A 19,326-nucleotide genomic window follows, 5' to 3' on the forward strand; every position below is an offset into this window, starting at 1 on the left:
AGCTCTCAGTTATACTGTAATGCTGAATGGCTATAGTCAATGGTTAAATATGGGGGGGGGGCAATTTTATAGAGAAATCAGTATTGGTATCATTGATACTGGCAGTCATAAAAAAAAGATGTGATTAAACAAATATTACAAAATATACTGTCTTTATGTTGTTTGTACATTAATTTGAAGATTGAATGTGAAATTATTGCAATGTAAATGTATATTTAAAAACTTTATAGGTGGGATTAATCGCGATTAATTTCAGAAAAATGTGCGATTAGTACATTTTTTTAATCGATTGACAGCACTAATATAAATATATATATATCAAGATCATTTTAAATTAAACCAGACAATGAATGTTTTGAGTACTGACTGTTTATTAGAACTTTCACAAGCTCATTGCTTATTTTTTAATATGTAGTGTTTTATATTTGAACTTCTGGAGACTGCTCACATTACATGTGTCTGTTTTACTTGTATTACTCATATGGAGAGGAAAAACTGCAGGTCTGGGAAAGTCCATGGTTAAGACCTTTTCAAAAGCTAAACAATAAATATCATGTGGTGTCTCAGTGGTGAAATGGAAAATTATTTTAGAGAATGTACACAGATATTTTAGTCCTTACACAGCACTTCACAGTTCCGAAAGAAGAAGCAGATACATTGTTAGTAAATGTTTATTTCCACAACATAGTTTCATAATCCACCAAATACTACAATTGTGAGTGTTACCTGTAGCTAACAGGGACATAAATATATGAACTAGTGAATCAACAGTATCAGAAATAAATAAACTACTCATGTTCAGGACTTTCCTCAAATGAGCATGCTCCTTCAAATTCCTCTTCTGCACTGAACTTCTGCTTGCATTTTTTGAGATGACATTTTAACTGGCCTCTTCGTAGAACAGTGGCAGAACAGTAGCAGCAGTGAAAATGGGCATATTCTCTGCACTTTAAGTTACACTTGACAATAGCGAAATCTGAAAAAAGTAAATCAAGAGTGAATTAATATGCCTTGACAAAATAACATTTTAATGAATTTGGAAGCACTATACACACCATCCTGCTGGACAGCCAACTTCAGATGATTCTGGACGTGGTTAACAACGCTCCATAACTCTCTTGGCTTGTAGACCCAGGTCTCACAAAATGGGCAGTGATACTTGTCACAACACTGAGTGCACTTAGAGATACAGGGGCTTTCTCCATTTTTAAGGACAGTAATATGCGTCTAGAAAAGGATATTTACAATTAAATAATGATTAACCTCATTTAACATCGACAGTTTGGATGTTAAAATTCCCTAACAATTTGTTGTAATCAAGATTTCAGCTTGATGAGCTTGATATATTTTCATTATAGTATTTTCAGTATAGTATTTTGCCTTGACAACCTTTTAAAATATATTATAATTATTCTTACATGTGCAATTTAGGGGTCACAAGGACCCAGCATGATGTTAAGAAAACAATAAGTCAATTCCAAATGGGCTAATGTAAAATGCAATGTCATCAAAATACGTGACCAATATAACAACAACGTAAATTGTGCTCATTCACTTACTGTCTCACTTGTTGGTGTTGAGTCCATCCTTGTCATGAAGTATGATGACAAATAATCCTCATTATTACGCATGTGCATTAAAGACATTCAGTGCGTCACCAAATTCCTCTATGATGCATTCGCATTAAAAGCATCCCTTATGTCAGCCAGCTTCACTATGTAGTGGATTAGATGAACTACGTTATTGTGCTGCAGTCTGCAGCAAAACCCTCTTCTATCAGATAGGCAATGCAATAATGCTGACCATATTTAATTGAAACTTGATTTTTTTAAAGTTGAAAGTTGTTTTTTGTTTTATAACGTGACGTTATATTATAAAACATTTTTGTGCATAATGTATTTCATAACCTACATTTATAAAGAACATTTTTATTTCGATCTGTTCAATCAAATAATATGTTGATTATTTCTCTGCTTGACTTATTACCAAAATAGTCATTAGTCAAAGTCTTATTTTAGTAATTACATTTTGTGCTGTCAATGCAGACAAGCATAAACATAATCAGCTTAAATATTGGATCATCCTGTGCTAGCAGGACAGATTTTCAGAACACTTACTCTAAAACATTTGTTTAAAATGATCTATTATTCTAATTGTGTTATGTTAAACATATGATGTAAATCTGAAAAGTAAATTGTCTTTTTTTTAATGAAAATTCTGTTTGCTTTCTTCCGTAATATCTAAGCAATATAACATGCATGTTTCAAATCATGTAGCCCAAGAGAAATACCTTCATTCACACATCTGTGTCGTCAGATAAATTCACATATATGATTCATCACCATACAAGCAATGAAGAGATTAAATCTTTGAGCCTATGAAAGCTAACCTTTGCTCTCCTTCGAAGGTAATCCCTGCGGTTGTGTAGCATCTTAGTACATCGTATGATCACCTCTGCCTCACGTCCATACAACTGCGGCAATGCAGAAATGATCTGTGAAACAGTAAAGCACAATACACTCTGAAAATGTGTCTTTATCTTCATTTCAGGTCATCAAAATGGATAATTTCATCAGACGGAACAAATGAAGAGGACTGAACCTTCGCTGTAATCGGGCCCCACTCAATGTTTCTGCTATAGCAGGCCTTCTGCCACACCTGAAACTGAGTCAGGATCTCTCTGGCCACCACCTGGTGAAGACACAAGAAACAGTAATACTGTTTACTTGATCGTTCAAAAGCCTAAAAATGATAAACAATTAATTTTGTATAACTGCTTACACTGAATGTTCTCTGCTTGTTCATGGGGTGTAAATTTCCTTGTTCCGTGGAAACGGGTTCTGCAAACCTTCGGCCAATCTACAACATACACAACGACAAATTAATAAACCACAATTCTCATTGTTAATTTCATATCAATTTAGGTGCATTTAGAAACATTTCTATGCTTCTGTAAAATTCTGCTCAAAAACTTATTTTGTGATTGAGAGACTGACTGCTTTGTATTGAAATACAATTAATTCACAGGTTATGTGTACTATAATGTGCATGTAGTGTGTTTGTTTATTATCATAAGTCATCTTTAAGTACAATAACAAAGACAATGTTCATTTAAGATTATATTTCATATGTCTATATCTGCAGTCTTTCATTAGTCATAAGGAACTATAAAAAGACTCAAATAACAAATATCAAATTAAATATTCCCAATTTAAAGTCATGCTAGCATTTACTGCTTTTGTTGGAAAAAAGTATACAAATCCATCAGATAATGACCTGTATGTAGTGGAATATAGTTGTCCGACTACAATCACTCCAGGAGAGGCAGGCATCAAGACACAATGCTGCTGGCATAGTTGAGTATTTGTGCAGTAAATAGGTAAAAAACTACCAAATATCCACAAAAACACAGCATAAATGTATAGCTGAGAAGTAAATAAAAAGAATGATATATAGTTTGTCATATAAAAAAATTATATTTCCTTATGCAATCGCTCTGTAAAAGTTTGGGGTCAATCTGACCCCAAGGGACTTTAACGTTGCTCAAATCAAGGGACGATTAAAGGTTAAGGGTGTTTTCACACTTGGTCCTTTTCAGGGGTCTGACCATCTCGGGAGGTGGTCTGAGTACGGTTCGCTAAAAACGTGCATTGTGAACACAAATCGGCACGGGCTCACTTGATTTTTCCATTTGCGAATTCCAATGTATTTGGCCATCAGATGTTTCCGTTCAAATCAGCTGTTCAAAGTGGCTGCTTCTTCTGGCAGATCTCTACAAATTGTTCGCTCACAACGTACACTCGTTTATTTTCATTTCAACCGCTTCTAAACTGTGTAAGAGAGACGCGGCTGTGCGCTTTGCCAGTTTAAACTTTTTGATATAGGCTACGAGCTCGCACATCCCAGCGGGGGCTAAACTAGGCTACACTCTCTGCACCGTTTATTGTTTCAACTGTCAAAAACACCCATGGTTCACATAAACACAATTGGTTTTGTCTCAATTGAATGTAAACATCTGGGAAAGAAATTGCATGTGTAACAGATCTGTGCAGTATGTAGTACTTCTAGTACAGCAGCCTAATATCAGAATCAGTAGAATCTATTATTCATATGATTAATAATAGGCCTATGCATTTAAATTTTTTTCATTTGATTAGTATCTTACTTAAATGCTGCATTTAAGGATACTTGTACTGTACCTGAAAAATTTAAAGCAGTTTATTATATTTTATCTGTTCTTTTATTTTATATATCTCAATGTCAGCATGCCTTTTCCGCTGGTCCTTAAAAAGTCTTACATTTAATTGTATCAAATTTAAGGCCATAAAAAGTACACTGGGGACGGAAAGACAATTGCCATATAGCTTAATGTGATGATTAAAATGAAAAAGGCTATGATTTAATTGGATAAATGAGTGTTCAAAGTTTATTTTTATGCCGTTCTGAAAGCGCCACCTGCTGGCAGAGAATGAATTTGCATTTTTAACAGCCCTTTGCTGGTTTAAAATAATAATTTATATTAAACCAGCCATTAAACCATTAATATAATAGTTGATACATTTGATTTTTGACTCTTTTCTTAAAAATGGTTTGTAATTTGAAAGGCTGAAATTTGACTTTTTATTTCATTTCTTTTTTATATTTTTTTGTGAAAACCTGTATCTGAACTGTAAATCATACTTTTTACAGTCATTTTAAAACATTGCCCCACCCCACTCATATGGTATTAATTTTATCTGTGCAGGTCTTAAAACGTTTTACATTTGAGCTTAAAAACCCTGCAGAAACGTTGTGTGCTATAAAATAAACACGATGACATAGACAAAGAAAACAATTCAAAATAAATATTACAAAGGTGTACGAAACTTATATTTTTGTGCAAAAGATAAAAATATTCCAGTTTTGGAGGCCATAATGTCAGCCATCAAACACTGAACTGGACTAGATCCAAAAAGCAACAGTCTGAACACAAAGAGGTCTGAGACACCATTACTGCTTAAGTGGACCAAAAAAGGATCTGAGTCCTCTTTCAGGAACTGCGATAGTGTGGACACAAAGAAAACTGGGTCCTTTTTCACTTGTTCCACCTCTTGGTCCACTTAAAAGGGTCTGGGTTCGGTTCTTTTAAAGAGGACTCAAGTGTGAAAACACCCTAACACACCCGATTTAACTCGTCAGCTCATTAATAGAGACTTTAAGACCTGAAGTGGGTCAAAGAAATAGCAGCCAAAACAACCTAATAACCAGCTGCTGTGATGTCTATTAATCAAAGGACAAAGAAAAAAAAGAGGAAAAAATAACTTTTATAGCTTTAAGGATTCATCTATATTTAATTTAGAATTTAGTGTTTGATAACTTAAATTTCAATTTCTGTATATTTCTGTTGAAGAGCATATAGGTAAATATTACATTTATTATAATAGGTTTATGTGAACATTGTTTTAAGTTCACTTAAATTAGAAGTTATTTTTTTAAAGTCTAATAAATGTTCAAATTGATAGCTCTCAGTTATACTGTAATGCTGAATGGCTATAGTCAATGGTTAAATATGGGGGGGGGCAATTTTATAGAGAAATCAGTATTGGTATCATTGATACTGGCAGTCATAAAAAAAAGATGTGATTAAACAAATATTACAAAATATACTGTCTTTATGTTGTTTGTACATTAATTTGAAGATTGAATGTGAAATTATTGCAATGTAAATGTATATTTAAAAACTTTATAGGTGGGATTAATCGCGATTAATTTCAGAAAAATGTGCGATTAGTACATTTTTTTAATCGATTGACAGCACTAATATAAATATATATATATCAAGATCATTTTAAATTAAACCAGACAATGAATGTTTTGAGTACTGACTGTTTATTAGAACTTTCACAAGCTCATTGCTTATTTTTTAATATGTAGTGTTTTATATTTGAACTTCTGGAGACTGCTCACATTACATGTGTCTGTTTTACTTGTATTACTCATATGGAGAGGAAAAACTGCAGGTCTGGGAAAGTCCATGGTTAAGACCTTTTCAAAAGCTAAACAATAAATATCATGTGGTGTCTCAGTGGTGAAATGGAAAATTATTTTAGAGAATGTACACAGATATTTTAGTCCTTACACAGCACTTCACAGTTCCGAAAGAAGAAGCAGATACATTGTTAGTAAATGTTTATTTCCACAACATAGTTTCATAATCCACCAAATACTACAATTGTGAGTGTTACCTGTAGCTAACAGGGACATAAATATATGAACTAGTGAATCAACAGTATCAGAAATAAATAAACTACTCATGTTCAGGACTTTCCTCAAATGAGCATGCTCCTTCAAATTCCTCTTCTGCACTGAACTTCTGCTTGCATTTTTTGAGATGACATTTTAACTGGCCTCTTCGTAGAACAGTGGCAGAACAGTAGCAGCAGTGAAAATGGGCATATTCTCTGCACTTTAAGTTACACTTGACAATAGCGAAATCTGAAAAAAGTAAATCAAGAGTGAATTAATATGCCTTGACAAAATAACATTTTAATGAATTTGGAAGCACTATACACACCATCCTGCTGGACAGCCAACTTCAGATGATTCTGGACGTGGTTAACAACGCTCCATAACTCTCTTGGCTTGTAGACCCAGGTCTCACAAAATGGGCAGTGATACTTGTCACAACACTGAGTGCACTTAGAGATACAGGGGCTTTCTCCATTTTTAAGGACAGTAATATGCGTCTAGAAAAGGATATTTACAATTAAATAATGATTAACCTCATTTAACATCGACATTTTGGATGTTAAAATTCCCTAACAATTTGTTATAATCAAGATTTCAGCTTGATGAGCTTGATATATTTTCATTATAGTATTTTCAGTATAGTATTTTGCCTTGACAACCTTTTAAAATATATTATAATTATTCTTACATGTGCAATTTAGGGGTCACAAGGACCCAGCATGATGTTAAGAAAACAATAAGTCAATTCCAAATGGGCTAATGTAAAATGCAATGTCATCAAAATACGTGACAAATATAACAACAACGTAAATTGTGCTCATTCACTTACTGTCTCACTTGTTGGTGTTGAGTCCATCCTTGTCATGAAGTATGATGACAAATAATCCTCATTATTACGCATGTGCATTAAAGACATTCAGTGCGTCACCAAATTCCTCTATGATGCATTCGCATTAAAAGCATCCCTTATGTCAGCCAGCTTCACTATGTAGTGGATTAGATGAACTACGTTATTGTGCTGCAGTCTGCAGCAAAACCCTCTTCTATCAGATAGGCAATGCAATAATGCTGACCATATTTAATTGAAACTTGATTTTTTTAAAGTTGAAAGTTGTTTTTTGTTTTATAACGTGACGTTATATTATAAAACATTTTTGTGCATAATGTATTTCATAACCTACATTTATAAAGAACATTTTTATTTCGATCTGTTCAATCAAATAATATGTTGATTATTTCTCTGCTTGACTTATTACCAAAATAGTCATTAGTCAAAGTCTTATTTTAGTAATTACATTTTGTGCTGTCAATGCAGACAAGCATAAACATAATCAGCTTAAATATTGGATCATCCTGTGCTAGCAGGACAGATTTTCAGAACACTTACTCTAAAACATTTGTTTAAAATGATCTATTATTCTAATTGTGTTATGTTAAACATATGATGTAAATCTGAAAAGTAAATTGTCTTTTTTTTAATGAAAATTCTGTTTGCTTTCTTCCGTAATATCTAAGCAATATAACATGCATGTTTCAAATCATGTAGCCCAAGAGAAATACCTTCATTCACACATCTGTGTCGTCAGATAAATTCACATATATGATTCATCACCATACAAGCAATGAAGAGATTAAATCTTTGAGCCTATGAAAGCTAACCTTTGCTCTCCTTCGAAGGTAATCCCTGCGGTTGTGTAGCATCTTAGTACATCGTATGATCACCTCTGCCTCACGTCCATACAACTGCGGCAATGCAGAAATGATCTGTGAAACAGTAAAGCACAATACACTCTGAAAATGTGTCTTTATCTTCATTTCAGGTCATCAAAATGGATAATTTCATCAGACGGAACAAATGAAGAGGACTGAACCTTCGCTGTAATCGGGCCCCACTCAATGTTTCTGCTATAGCAGGCCTTCTGCCACACCTGAAACTGAGTCAGGATCTCTCTGGCCACCACCTGGTGAAGACACAAGAAACAGTAATACTGTTTACTTGATCGTTCAAAAGCCTAAAAATGATAAACAATTAATTTTGTATAACTGCTTACACTGAATGTTCTCTGCTTGTTCATGGGGTGTAAATTTCCTTGTTCCGTGGAAACGGGTTCTGCAAACCTTCGGCCAATCTACAACATACACAACGACAAATTAATAAACCACAATTCTCATTGTTAATTTCATATCAATTTAGGTGCATTTAGAAACATTTCTATGCTTCTGTAAAATTCTGCTCAAAAACTTATTTTGTGATTGAGAGACTGACTGCTTTGTATTGAAATACAATTAATTCACAGGTTATGTGTACTATAATGTGCATGTAGTGTGTTTGTTTATTATCATAAGTCATCTTTAAGTACAATAACAAAGACAATGTTCATTTAAGATTATATTTCATATGTCTATATCTGCAGTCTTTCATTAGTCATAAGGAACTATAAAAAGACTCAAATAACAAATATCAAATTAAATATTCCCAATTTAAAGTCATGCTAGCATTTACTGCTTTTGTTGGAAAAAAGTATACAAATCCATCAGATAATGACCTGTATGTAGTGGAATATAGTTGTCCGACTACAATCACTCCAGGAGAGGCAGGCATCAAGACACAATGCTGCTGGAGATCACAGAAATCTTGAGAGATCACGGAAATGGCTGAGCAGGAGGTCTTGTATCGTCCAACAAGTGTTCATCAATCCAAAAAAAAAAAAAAAATGAAAAGGAGACTTGACGTCTGAATGGAAGACTGAAATGGAACTGGAGAATTTTGGACCACCTTTACTGACTTGCTGAGGTGGGACTGATTGTCAGGAACAAGAAAGAGAGGTGCTACATCTGATGGTTCATTTACTTTTTCCAACAAAATGCCATGAAGGTTGAAACAACAGGGACACATCACAATTTAAGTGAAGGCCAGTGTACCTTTTTAGTGAAAATATGAATTCTAAAAAGGCAAACATTCTCAGGTAAGAGCCGAGGATGTGCCACATACTACTGTGCCTTTACTGTTGTTGGAGGGAATACATAAAAACATTAAATATATAATATATACCAGCTATTATACATTGATAATACAACCGCAAAATATTTCCTGTTGGTGTAAATCAGTCTTTCTAATTACTATATGCAGATGTATTAAACCTAAAAGGAAAACTAAGTTTCCTCATCTTTCCGTAATGCAAAGATTCCATGCATAACAATTTGTCCAGATCTTGTTTAGTTGTCTCTAAGGTGGAAATTATGGGACATTGGGTCCTCTGCTATCTTCTTGAGTTTTAACAGTGCAGACCATTTATAATATGTAAACATGAATTGATCCAATTCAGAATCAGTTCAAACTGAATTTCCAAACATAAAGTAGATATGTTTATTTCCCGCCTCTTCCATGGGCTTTCTGTAAATGAGCCTTCATTTGCCTGGGAACTGTGCCTTTACTGTTGTTGGAGGGAATACATAAAAACATTAAATATATAATATATACCAGCTATTATACATTGATAATACAACCGCAAAATATTTCCTGTTGGTGTAAATCAGTCTTTCCAATTACTATATGCAGATGTATTAAACCTAAAAGGAAAACTAAGTTTCCTCATCTTTCCGTAATGCAAAGATTCCATGCATAACAATTTGTCCAGATCTTGTTTAGTTGTCTCTAAGGTGGAAATTATGGGACATTGGGTCCTCTGCTATCTTCTTGAGTTTTAACAGTGCAGACCATTTATAATATGTAAACATGAATTGATCCAATTCAGAATCAGTTCAAACTGAATTTCCAAACATAAAGTAGATATGTTTATTTCCCGCCTCTTCCATGGGCTTTCTGTAAATGAGCCTTCATTTGCCTGGGATTCAGAAAGCTCTTTCCACAAAAAGGGCAATTGTAGGTCTTCCCCGCGTGGCTGTGTCGTCTGAGATGAACTCGCAGGTTGGTGGCTCGATTGAATCGCATCCCGCATTGAGTGCAGCTGAAGAGTTTCTCCCGAGTGTGGATGTTCTGATGCTGCCTGAAGTTGCTCATTCGAGCGAAGGCCTTGCCGCAGTGCGGACAGATGTGAGGTCGCTCCCCTGAGTGATTTCGCTGGTGAGCCTTGAGCTCGAAGTTGTACGCGAATGTCTGATCGCACTGCGGACAGCTCAGAGGTTTCTTGCCCTTGTGGATCAGCGAATGAGCCTTAAGGTCACATGCTCTTGCAAACGTTTTCCCACATTGGGTGCAATGGTGGGATCTTTCTGCATGGATTTGTTCAGGCGTCCCATGTTTGTCCTGGGAGAAACACTTTGGGTATTGCTCATGGCGCATTGCTTTCTCGCCTGGACAAACATCATTGTGAGAATAGAGGACAGAACTCTTTGAACCAGGATATCTGTGTCCATTTTCTGGTTGGACAAATGAATGTGACCTCTCTGGTATGCTAGAAAGCATCAGCTCTGTTGTGCATAAATGACTATGTTGTGCCCTAATACCTTGATGTACCAGTGTGCTGACTGAATAAGGTGTGAAATATGAGGTGGCATCTGGCATGTCGAGAGAGTTTAGACCTGGAAAGCTTTCTACCTGTATCTCCTCCTGATCACAAGGTACTCTGAGCTCTCCCTGACTCGGATCAGCCATTTCTGCATGGCAACCGTCATCTCTGTTGACGCTGTCCCACACCGGAACCATCTCTTCCTCCTCCTTGACAGGTAGAAGATCCAGCTCTGTTTCTGTTTTTACTCTACCGTTTGGCGAAGACGATGGCAAATCCTCGTACACATCCTGAGCCAAAGGACTTTGTAACAGTTTTGAGTGGTTTGAGTCCATTTCCTTATCAAGAGTAACGTTTTTTTCGGATTTGTCTAAATCACTCACTCTGGGTTTGAAGTCACTAGTGGACTCACTGTGAACGGCTGAATTGCACAGAAGCCTCTGCAGAAAATCCTGATGAATTTGTGCATTGGAGTTAGGTGTGACAATCTCTTTTGAATTCTGTGGGTGTACATCATTCCTCTCTTTAGAGTGTGAGTGTGCTGTTGTTTGTTTGTTAGACTCCAGGTGTTGTCTGGCACTCCACGCATCTTCAGTTAGTGTAGGTTGATTGGTAGATTGATCTCTCAGGCTTAGGCCTAAACAAAGGCTGTCTGCTCCTGCACCAGAAGAAAGGATACAAAATTAAGGAACAGCACAAAAAGTGTTTGAACATATATACTAAAACATATATATGATATAACTGATGTTCTTAACAGTAGGATCACAGATGCACTGCAACGCATAAATGGAGGACTACAATAATTTAAAGAATACTGTACTGACAAAACTGCAGGTAAATAAAGTATTTTATAATGTAGGAATATAAACCTCTCTTAAAATGTCATGTGATAATGTCAGTGATATAATGGAAAAGCACTGCACACTGCTGTAATCTGCAAATATTTATTAAATTGCAAATTAACTTTTTGAAGTTCTTCAGGCATTTTAAATGCCATGCTTTTCTGGAGAACAAGTCAACTCCCAAGCGCAGGAATATAATAATAATGATAATAGAAATATTAATATTAATAGAATTATCAATATTAGAAATAATAACAATAAATTGTTATAAAAGGACATATAGATAGAATATAGTATTACAGTTGTAATAAATGTTTAATAACTATACACATATGTACGTTTGTGTGAGTTAATAATAGTGTATAAAGATGTATTATTCTATATATAAATGAATAATAATAGCTCAATTTTAATAGTAAATAATTTACATTTTAAAATAAATAGTTTTTATTAAAAAAATAAAATAAATATATAATATAACAATGGTAAAAGTTTAATAAAAAATATTTTTCATTGGGTTTTGTTTTTTAAATACTTTAGTTTTGCTTAAATCTATATTTATTTCAGTGTGAATAATTTTAGTATTTGAACTTGTTTTTTTCAGTCAGTTGCCAAGGCAACATTTCTGTTTTTCATGCAAGTTATAAGTTGAATTTTTACATCTAATTAATTTTTTTCCAAGTAATTCATATGTTTTTGAATAGCTTGCCTTCGGGCCTGAGATCCTGGCATAGGCTCCAGCCCTCCCTACAAAAGGATAAGCTGTAACGCAAAAGGACTGATGGTTGGATTTTAATGGTTTAAGTCAGCAATAACAACAGTAGTTGTATCTCACCCCGGACTGTCTCTACAGGTTGGCTCTCATCTCTGCTGCTGGAATCTCCTGTTCGGCCACAGTCTGGGCATTGTGTCTTCCTCCCCCGTTCCCATTCCCTCTCCCTCTCCCTCAGTTTACTCTCAGACAACTGCAACCTTCGTTTTAAGACCTCCACCTCCTGTTTACGATGACCCACTTCCTCAAGGAAGCTGTCTTCCACCAGCCTGGTTATCTCAAACATGGCTGATTTGAGGACGGTCTCCATGACAACGGAGAGCTGAGACTGGAATGTGAGGAAAAGGGCTTCCGACATCGTCCTGTTGCCGTGAGGACACCTTGATGCAGTGAATGACTCCGGTGAAAATACTCACCCTAAAAAGACATAAAGACAAAGTCAGAAAACGACATTATTACTGGCATCACGACGACCAACTAAACCCCGTGTCAAGATGTCCCAAATCTGAATTTATCTTCAAGACTGTCAGCAGGTGGGCGTTTTGTTATTGTTGTTTGTGCAGCCACGTGCATGATACAACATACAATCTGATTATTACGGCAACGCTGCAAATTCTGTGTTATTAGAAATACGTCTACGCATAATGAATATTTTCACTTGGGTTTCAATAGAAAATAAGTGACCCTCTCTCTTCGGGCCTTTTATGTAAAAGGTAAATCAAATGAACAGTGACAAATAACAAAAGCCACACAATTCAGAAAGTAAGCACCTTATGAAAACGATCCTCTCGCGTAGCGAATTTCTCTGCAGGCACCCGCGGAATAACGTGAAAAGCAACAGTGTTTGTGCAGAAAAACGATCGTTTATGTTGACAGTGTCATCTTAAGCGGAAGCAGCAAATGTTGATGGTTTTCTGTTACTGCCCTCCAGTGGACTGGATGATAGTCCTGCCTGGACGATGTTTGGTTTATCTGATCTGTGCTGTATAAAAATGGCAACAACTTGACTGTAATGGATGGAAATAGACCTTTGTTCCAATCCATTTCAATTCTACGTGTGGTGACTTTAGTATCTTACTGATACTAAAAAAAATATTTTAATGAGCAGAATTGAAAAGTGACAAAAATGTCTGACGAATCCTTCATTGAATGATTCACGGAATCCATCAAAGCGGCTACTGAATCAGCAGATTCACTTACAGTTTAGTTTACTAGTTTGCAAAGCACATCAGCCACTGAAGCCATATGAACCTTGAGTTGTTGTCTTGATTTGAACACTTCAGTGATGAATTCTGGTTGCACATCATACTCACTGAAGCTTCTTCAAAGTGTTATTGCAGATCGAAATCATATACAGAACAAACGTATGCCATAATATTACAATACAGTTTACTGATTTACAAGGCACACTAAATGACATATAATAAACTCCTTGTGAACCCTTCTTCATTTAGGGATCACACTTGGATCCTCGGCAATGAGTGCAACTTTTTTTAACGAAATTAACAGATTTTGTTTTAATTATATTTATTCTTTAATATTTTCTATTGTGAAGGGATTGCATGGTACTAGACAAGACTGACCTCTAAGTCAAGCACAATTTAATTATATAAAATGTTACAAATATTAGAAAAAAATATTTTACATTGTAACAGTTAATTATCAATCATTGGATACAGTGTTTAAGTTAAAAATATAGCAAATTAAAAAAATTTTTTATCCAATTCATGGAAGACAGAATGATGCCACCTGGTGGGAGAAATAGAAAAAGAATCACATGTCCACACTGTAGCCCGCTGTGTATTCCCTAATTGCTTATAAAAGTATTTTAAGACCTACTTTATTCGGTTTTGCATTTTACCATTTAGCCTTTTCTAAATCATGTGAGATTGTTTGTGTGTCCAGATAGCAAGTGTCACAAAAAAAACTGGATAACACTAAAAAAGTGGTGCATCATGTGCTGTAACCACTTAGTATTATTTTATTAAGTGCAGTAGGAAAGGAGAATGTGCCAGTTCTCAAAAATGACAACATGAGAACAACTCATGACCCATGTACATACCAAACAGATGGAGAAGTATTTAATTTTGCTGACATGAACACAACACATACTGTATATGACAGAAATGGAGACATGAACTTCCTGCCATTTGGTCCATTTAAAATGCAATTTCATCATTTAGATTTTTCATTTTCACAGAAAAAAAAAGAAAAAATAATTTTAATTACAGTCATAGAGCCTGTAATGTACATGGCTTACTGTGGTGTACCTAAATCACCAATAATCAGTTTGCATGCATTACTGGAAAAGTTTGCTCAGTGTGTGGCATTAAATCAACAAAAGATATTAAACTAAAAACAGATGAGAAAGTAGCTTGAATGTGGTGTACCTGCTATACTGTCACTCATTCGTTACGTTCTAAAGAACACTGGAAACATGCCATTTAATGCCATTACATTTCAAAATAGTTATCTGAAGTTTAGCAGGTGCTTTCGTGGGCCCCCCGCATAGGTTTGAACCTACAACCATTGACATCTAAATATGAACATGTAACTATTATAATAAATGTGTACAACATAAATGTGTTCTTCAAGCAGTTTCACTGTAAAGGAAAAGAAAAAAAAGAGCAATGCACCATTATATATGCACCATTTCAAAGAGCTAATGCTACGCATCTGAATACACAAACAAATCAAAAGGGATCTAATTTAATAGTATATACTTGAGTAGTTGTGTTGTATTCATAAAGGCTTGTAAAACTCCTATTAGAAGTGAGATTTTAACACTTTAAATAGAGGAACCACCAAACCACCATGAACAAGCAGGGACAATTTCCAAAGTATGGGTGAAACTGCCCGGGTCGTGTTTCACCCCAAAATTAAAAGGGAAATTAAAAAAATAATAATAATAATTTTGCATAAAGAATATATATGTTTGTGTGTGTGTCTGTACCTGGTAATCCCTACATTATGGCGACCAAATGTCCCCACAAGGATAGTAAAACCAGTAATGTGCAATGTGTGAAGTAACAGATTCTACCATTATCACACCTCCACGTCTCGTCATACATTAGAGTGAGTGAATTCAGAGTGAATTCTCTGATGTCTCTTCAAGTTGCATTTCTGAGTAAACCTTTTCCCACAGTCTGTGCAGATGTAAGGTCTCTCACCAGTGTGAACCCTGCGGTGTGCTTTCAAGTTACTCAGTTTGGTGAAACTCCGTCCACAGATGGTACAGCAGAACTGCCTCTCCCCTGTGTGAATCTGTTGGTGAGCTCTGAGGTGACACAGATGAGAGAAGCCTTTTCCACACTGGCTGCAATTGTGCATCGTCTTTGCCGAATGGTGCCGCGTGTCCCCTTGAACCCTCATACTGACCATCTGTGGCAGACTTCTTCCTGGGTGTACAGTATTGAAATTTCTTTCACCTGTAGCGGCTCCTTCAGGATACTGACGGACATGAGGAGGTTTTGTAGCAGGAAGGGCTTTGCAGATGGACTGTACCCGGTCTATATCAACGGCGCCGTGATCCGTCACAACTGAATTGGGATGTAGAAGAATTTTTGTGTTCTTCCTAACGGGTGATCTGAGATGCTGCATGGTTTGTGGTGCAAGGCTCTGAACCTTGATGGGAGGCGCAGGATACGAGACTCGCTCCTGTACTTGAGGTCTAGGGGTGAGAGGATCTCCAGGCTGAAGATCTGACTGTGTTTTCTTAGCACTCTTATGAGCAGAAACCACCTGAGGCCTGATCCTTTCCATATCTTCCCAGTCTGGTGGAAGCATCACTACAACTTCCTGTTTAACAGGCCCTGAGTCTATGCTCCCCACTTGCGGCCTCAAACCCGGAGACTCTGAAGATACTGAGGTCCTGACTGGTTCTGGCTGTGAATAGGAAGACCATGCTGAAGGGTCTGTTTTAGGGTCAAACCATTTTGGGAGGTTTCTGTGTCTGACCTCATCTTCATCCCCTGGTCTTTCAGTGCAAGATGTGCCACCTGGTTTGTGGTCAGAATCTGGATTGCGGAGTCCATTGGTCTCTTTAACACTGCTCAGAGGATCTTTTTGTTTGTGTATTTGAGGATGTATCACTAGACGAGCTTGCGGGTCTCTAGCCTCTGTTGCTTCCTCTTTCACTTCTCCTCCAGGTTTAGGTTCACACACTTGAACAGTCTGTCATACACAAAATACACGTGAATTAGAAACTACTCAAAAATTATACCAACATATTTTTTAACATAACATCTCAGCAAACTACAATGGCCCAGTATTTGGCTATTATATTTGGCCACCTAAGCCAAGCTTAAAATGCATGAATTTTATTGCATTAGATGATATCAAATCAAATGGCATGTGCAAAAAAAAATTAATTAATTAATTAATTAAAAAACCCACACACACAGATGCTCTCTGACACTCAAAAAAGTCAAAATATTTTTTTGTCTTCAGGGCCACTGGATATTACCAGTAAAACAATACCATACACACATTTTGTTTAGATTCTGGAGTTGCTGAAGGCTTCTCCTGATTTGCGCTTCCCTTGGGACTGCACTTCCAGCTACTGTCAGAGGCATTTTCCTGCTTTACAACCAGTGGGTGGTCCAAACCTATAAAAACATAAAATTAAAAAATTAAAACAATAATAATAATAATAACAGAGCAGCATTCAGTCTCTAATTAATTGTTGGACTTAACCAAGCTTATTTAATTTAACTGAATATGTGTAATGTGGTACATGGGTCAAAGATGACTCAGGGCCACCTTGGGGGGCTGCAAAATTTCCAAGGTGGCTACAAGATTACCTAAAAGTATTTAAAGGCACAATATGTAAGATTTTTTTATTAAAATATCCAAAAACCACTAGAACAGTGTTATATTTTGCTGACTTGTGTACTTACATTATCCCAAATGTTTCTAAGAATGTTTAAATCCAGAGAAATCAGCAATTTTAACTAGTGACACGGACCGTGTCCATAGTGGCATTGTGTCGCCTGCCAATGACGTCATAACCCCTCGATTTCCGGTTTTGTTTTGTAGAAAACATGGAAACACCAAAGACGCTGTAATATGTTATGCGTTTTAATAGACCGGTGACGACCGCACAGAGTAGCATTATAACAGAACTTTCAAATGTATCTAGTATGATAAAACAGCGCTGCTTTACCCCACATACACACGACCGGAAGGAGCGGAAGCAGTCAACTGTGGCATAATAAAAGCTCCACTGCTTTCGAGCCGTGCGTCAAGCTCGTTCAGCGGCCTCGTTTCGCTTCGACGGCTTTCAGCCTCACCCTGCTTTATTCTACTACGTTAATAAATCATTAGCTCATCCATGAACATGATTTCTGCCCGAGTCCCGTCGGATTGCATCGGCTGTGGGGATGAAGACCACAACTCCCATGATTCCACACTCAGTCACAGCATCATCAAATTATGCCTTTGTCTCTTTGTTTATTTTGAATACGCGCCCTCCAGCGGCGAAAATTACATATTGTGCCTTTAAATTAATAAATTATTATTAATAGATGAAAAGGCTGAACCACTGCTTTAGATCCTCATTACTTTAAGTCAAGGTCATTAAGTTCTTATAAAATATAACAAATATAATACATTGAATGTTTAGAAACTTGTACAGTTACTTTTATATTTTTCGAACCATTTGTTTTGTTCATTAAATTATTATTGAAAATGGCATAAACATTTTGTATAAATGTATGAAACTAGAGGCAACACATTCTTATTTTTTTATTTGTCATTGACCCAAGTAAGCACTGCATACCTAGCGACAGTCATGTTTCTACTTACTGCTCTGTGATTCGGGGCATCTGTGTAGCATCCTTGCCTTTGTCTCTTTGTTTATTTTGAATAGGCGCCCTCTAGCGGCGAAAATTACATATTGTGCCTTTAAATGAATCAATTATTATTAATAGATGAAAAGGCTGAACCACTGCTTTAGATCCTCATTACTTTAAGTCAAGGTCATTAAGTTCTTATAAAATATAACAAATATAATACACTGAATGTCTAGAAACGTGTACAGTTACTTTTATATTTTTCGAACCATTTGTTTGTTCATTAAATTATTATTGAAAATGGCATAAACATTTTGTATAAATGTATGAAACTAGAGGCAACACACATTCTTATTTTTTTATTTGTCATTGACCCAAGTAAGCACTGCATACCTAGCGACAGTCATGTTTCTACTTACTGCTCTGTGATTCGGGGCATCTGTGTAGCATCCACCTCCTGGACACTGCTGTCCGACCACAGTCCACACACCTCACCCTCTTAAACCTCTCCCGTTCTCCCAGTTTGGCCTCCGACAATATCAGCCTCCGTTTGATCACCTCCGCCTCTCGTTTGCCTCGATCCATCTGCTCCAAGAAGCTCTCCTCCACTAACCTGGTGATCTCGTACATGGTGGTCTTGAGGACAGTTTCCATGACCGCAGATAGCCGAGTCTGGAAGGAGAGGACCAGCGTGTCCGTCATCCTGGATCCGAGCTACTCGAGCTAACGTTAGTTCTTATAAAGACAAACGGATTGCTGAATGCATAGAGACAACGGTGATCACGACATTATTGACCACCCATGTTGATTTCGATCTCAAATATTTTATTTTCTATCGAGTACTCATTTCACACGAGTATTTTGGGAACTTAATTTGACTGTAAATGTTGCACTTCACACTTTCACGGCCAGTCAATCAAACCCCGATGATAAAATCCTCAGTGTTAGCATCGAGCTCATTACATCTGCCTGACAGTATGAACCGCGAGCAGCTGTCGCACAATGTCTAGATGACTGTAGTACATACTATCTAGTTTGTTTTGTGAATGTGTGAATCACTAGAGGTTTGACTAATGCATCATTCAGCACGTCAGGACGAAGCGCAGCGTCGACGGACAATGATGTTGTTGTTGTGGGTGACGTCACGGGATGTACGGTGGCCTTGTTGGACAGTACGGTAATCCGACAGGACACTTTTTACCCGCTTCTTTATTAACCTTTAT

General features: G+C 36.4%; 3 protein-coding genes across 6 annotated transcripts; all 3 read right to left on the reverse strand.

Moving 5' to 3' along the window:
* Positions 1–563: 563 nt before the first annotated feature.
* Positions 564–3,354, reverse strand: LOC107556784 (uncharacterized). Its single transcript, XM_016239988.1, has 6 exons — positions 3,277–3,354; positions 2,782–2,859; positions 2,602–2,691; positions 2,390–2,494; positions 1,056–1,227; positions 564–976 (listed from the first exon to the last, which is right to left on the reverse strand). The coding sequence occupies exons 1-6, from the start codon at positions 3,352–3,354 to the stop codon at positions 789–791; spliced, it is 711 nt and encodes a 236-aa protein (XP_016095474.1). The 3' UTR covers positions 564–788.
* Positions 3,355–6,061: 2,707 nt separating this feature from the next.
* LOC107556808 (zinc finger protein 358-like) lies at positions 6,062–13,222 on the reverse strand. 4 transcript variants are annotated; one of them, XM_016240021.1, is made up of 8 exons: positions 13,082–13,222; positions 12,375–12,728; positions 11,081–11,355; positions 8,280–8,357; positions 8,100–8,189; positions 7,888–7,992; positions 6,554–6,725; positions 6,062–6,474 (listed from the first exon to the last, which is right to left on the reverse strand). In XM_016240021.1, exons 2-8 carry the CDS (start codon positions 12,667–12,669, stop codon positions 6,287–6,289), a joined length of 1,203 nt encoding a protein of 400 aa, XP_016095507.1. In that variant the 5' UTR covers positions 12,670–12,728; positions 13,082–13,222; the 3' UTR covers positions 6,062–6,286. The 4 variants fall into 4 exon arrangements, with proteins under 4 accessions (XP_016095507.1, XP_016095506.1, XP_016095505.1 ...); XM_016240020.1 differs by having other exon boundaries at positions 10,787–11,355; XM_016240019.1 differs by lacking the exons at positions 6,062–6,474; positions 6,554–6,725; positions 7,888–7,992; positions 8,100–8,189; positions 8,280–8,357 and adding an exon at positions 9,460–9,644 and having other exon boundaries at positions 10,074–11,355.
* Positions 13,223–15,254: 2,032 nt separating this feature from the next.
* Positions 15,255–19,203, reverse strand: LOC107556809 (zinc finger protein 397-like). The gene is made up of 3 exons (XM_016240022.1): positions 18,523–19,203; positions 16,800–16,918; positions 15,255–16,484 (listed from the first exon to the last, which is right to left on the reverse strand). The coding sequence occupies exons 1-3, from the start codon at positions 18,803–18,805 to the stop codon at positions 15,375–15,377; spliced, it is 1,512 nt and encodes a 503-aa protein (XP_016095508.1). The 5' UTR covers positions 18,806–19,203; the 3' UTR covers positions 15,255–15,374.
* Between the last annotated feature and the right edge of the window lie 123 nt (positions 19,204–19,326).

The sequence above is a fragment of the Sinocyclocheilus grahami genome, unplaced genomic scaffold (assembly GCF_001515645.1).
Source record: "Sinocyclocheilus grahami isolate Dianchi unplaced genomic scaffold, SAMN03320097.WGS_v1.1 scaffold579.1, whole genome shotgun sequence".
NCBI lineage: Eukaryota > Metazoa > Chordata > Actinopteri > Cypriniformes > Cyprinidae > Sinocyclocheilus > Sinocyclocheilus grahami.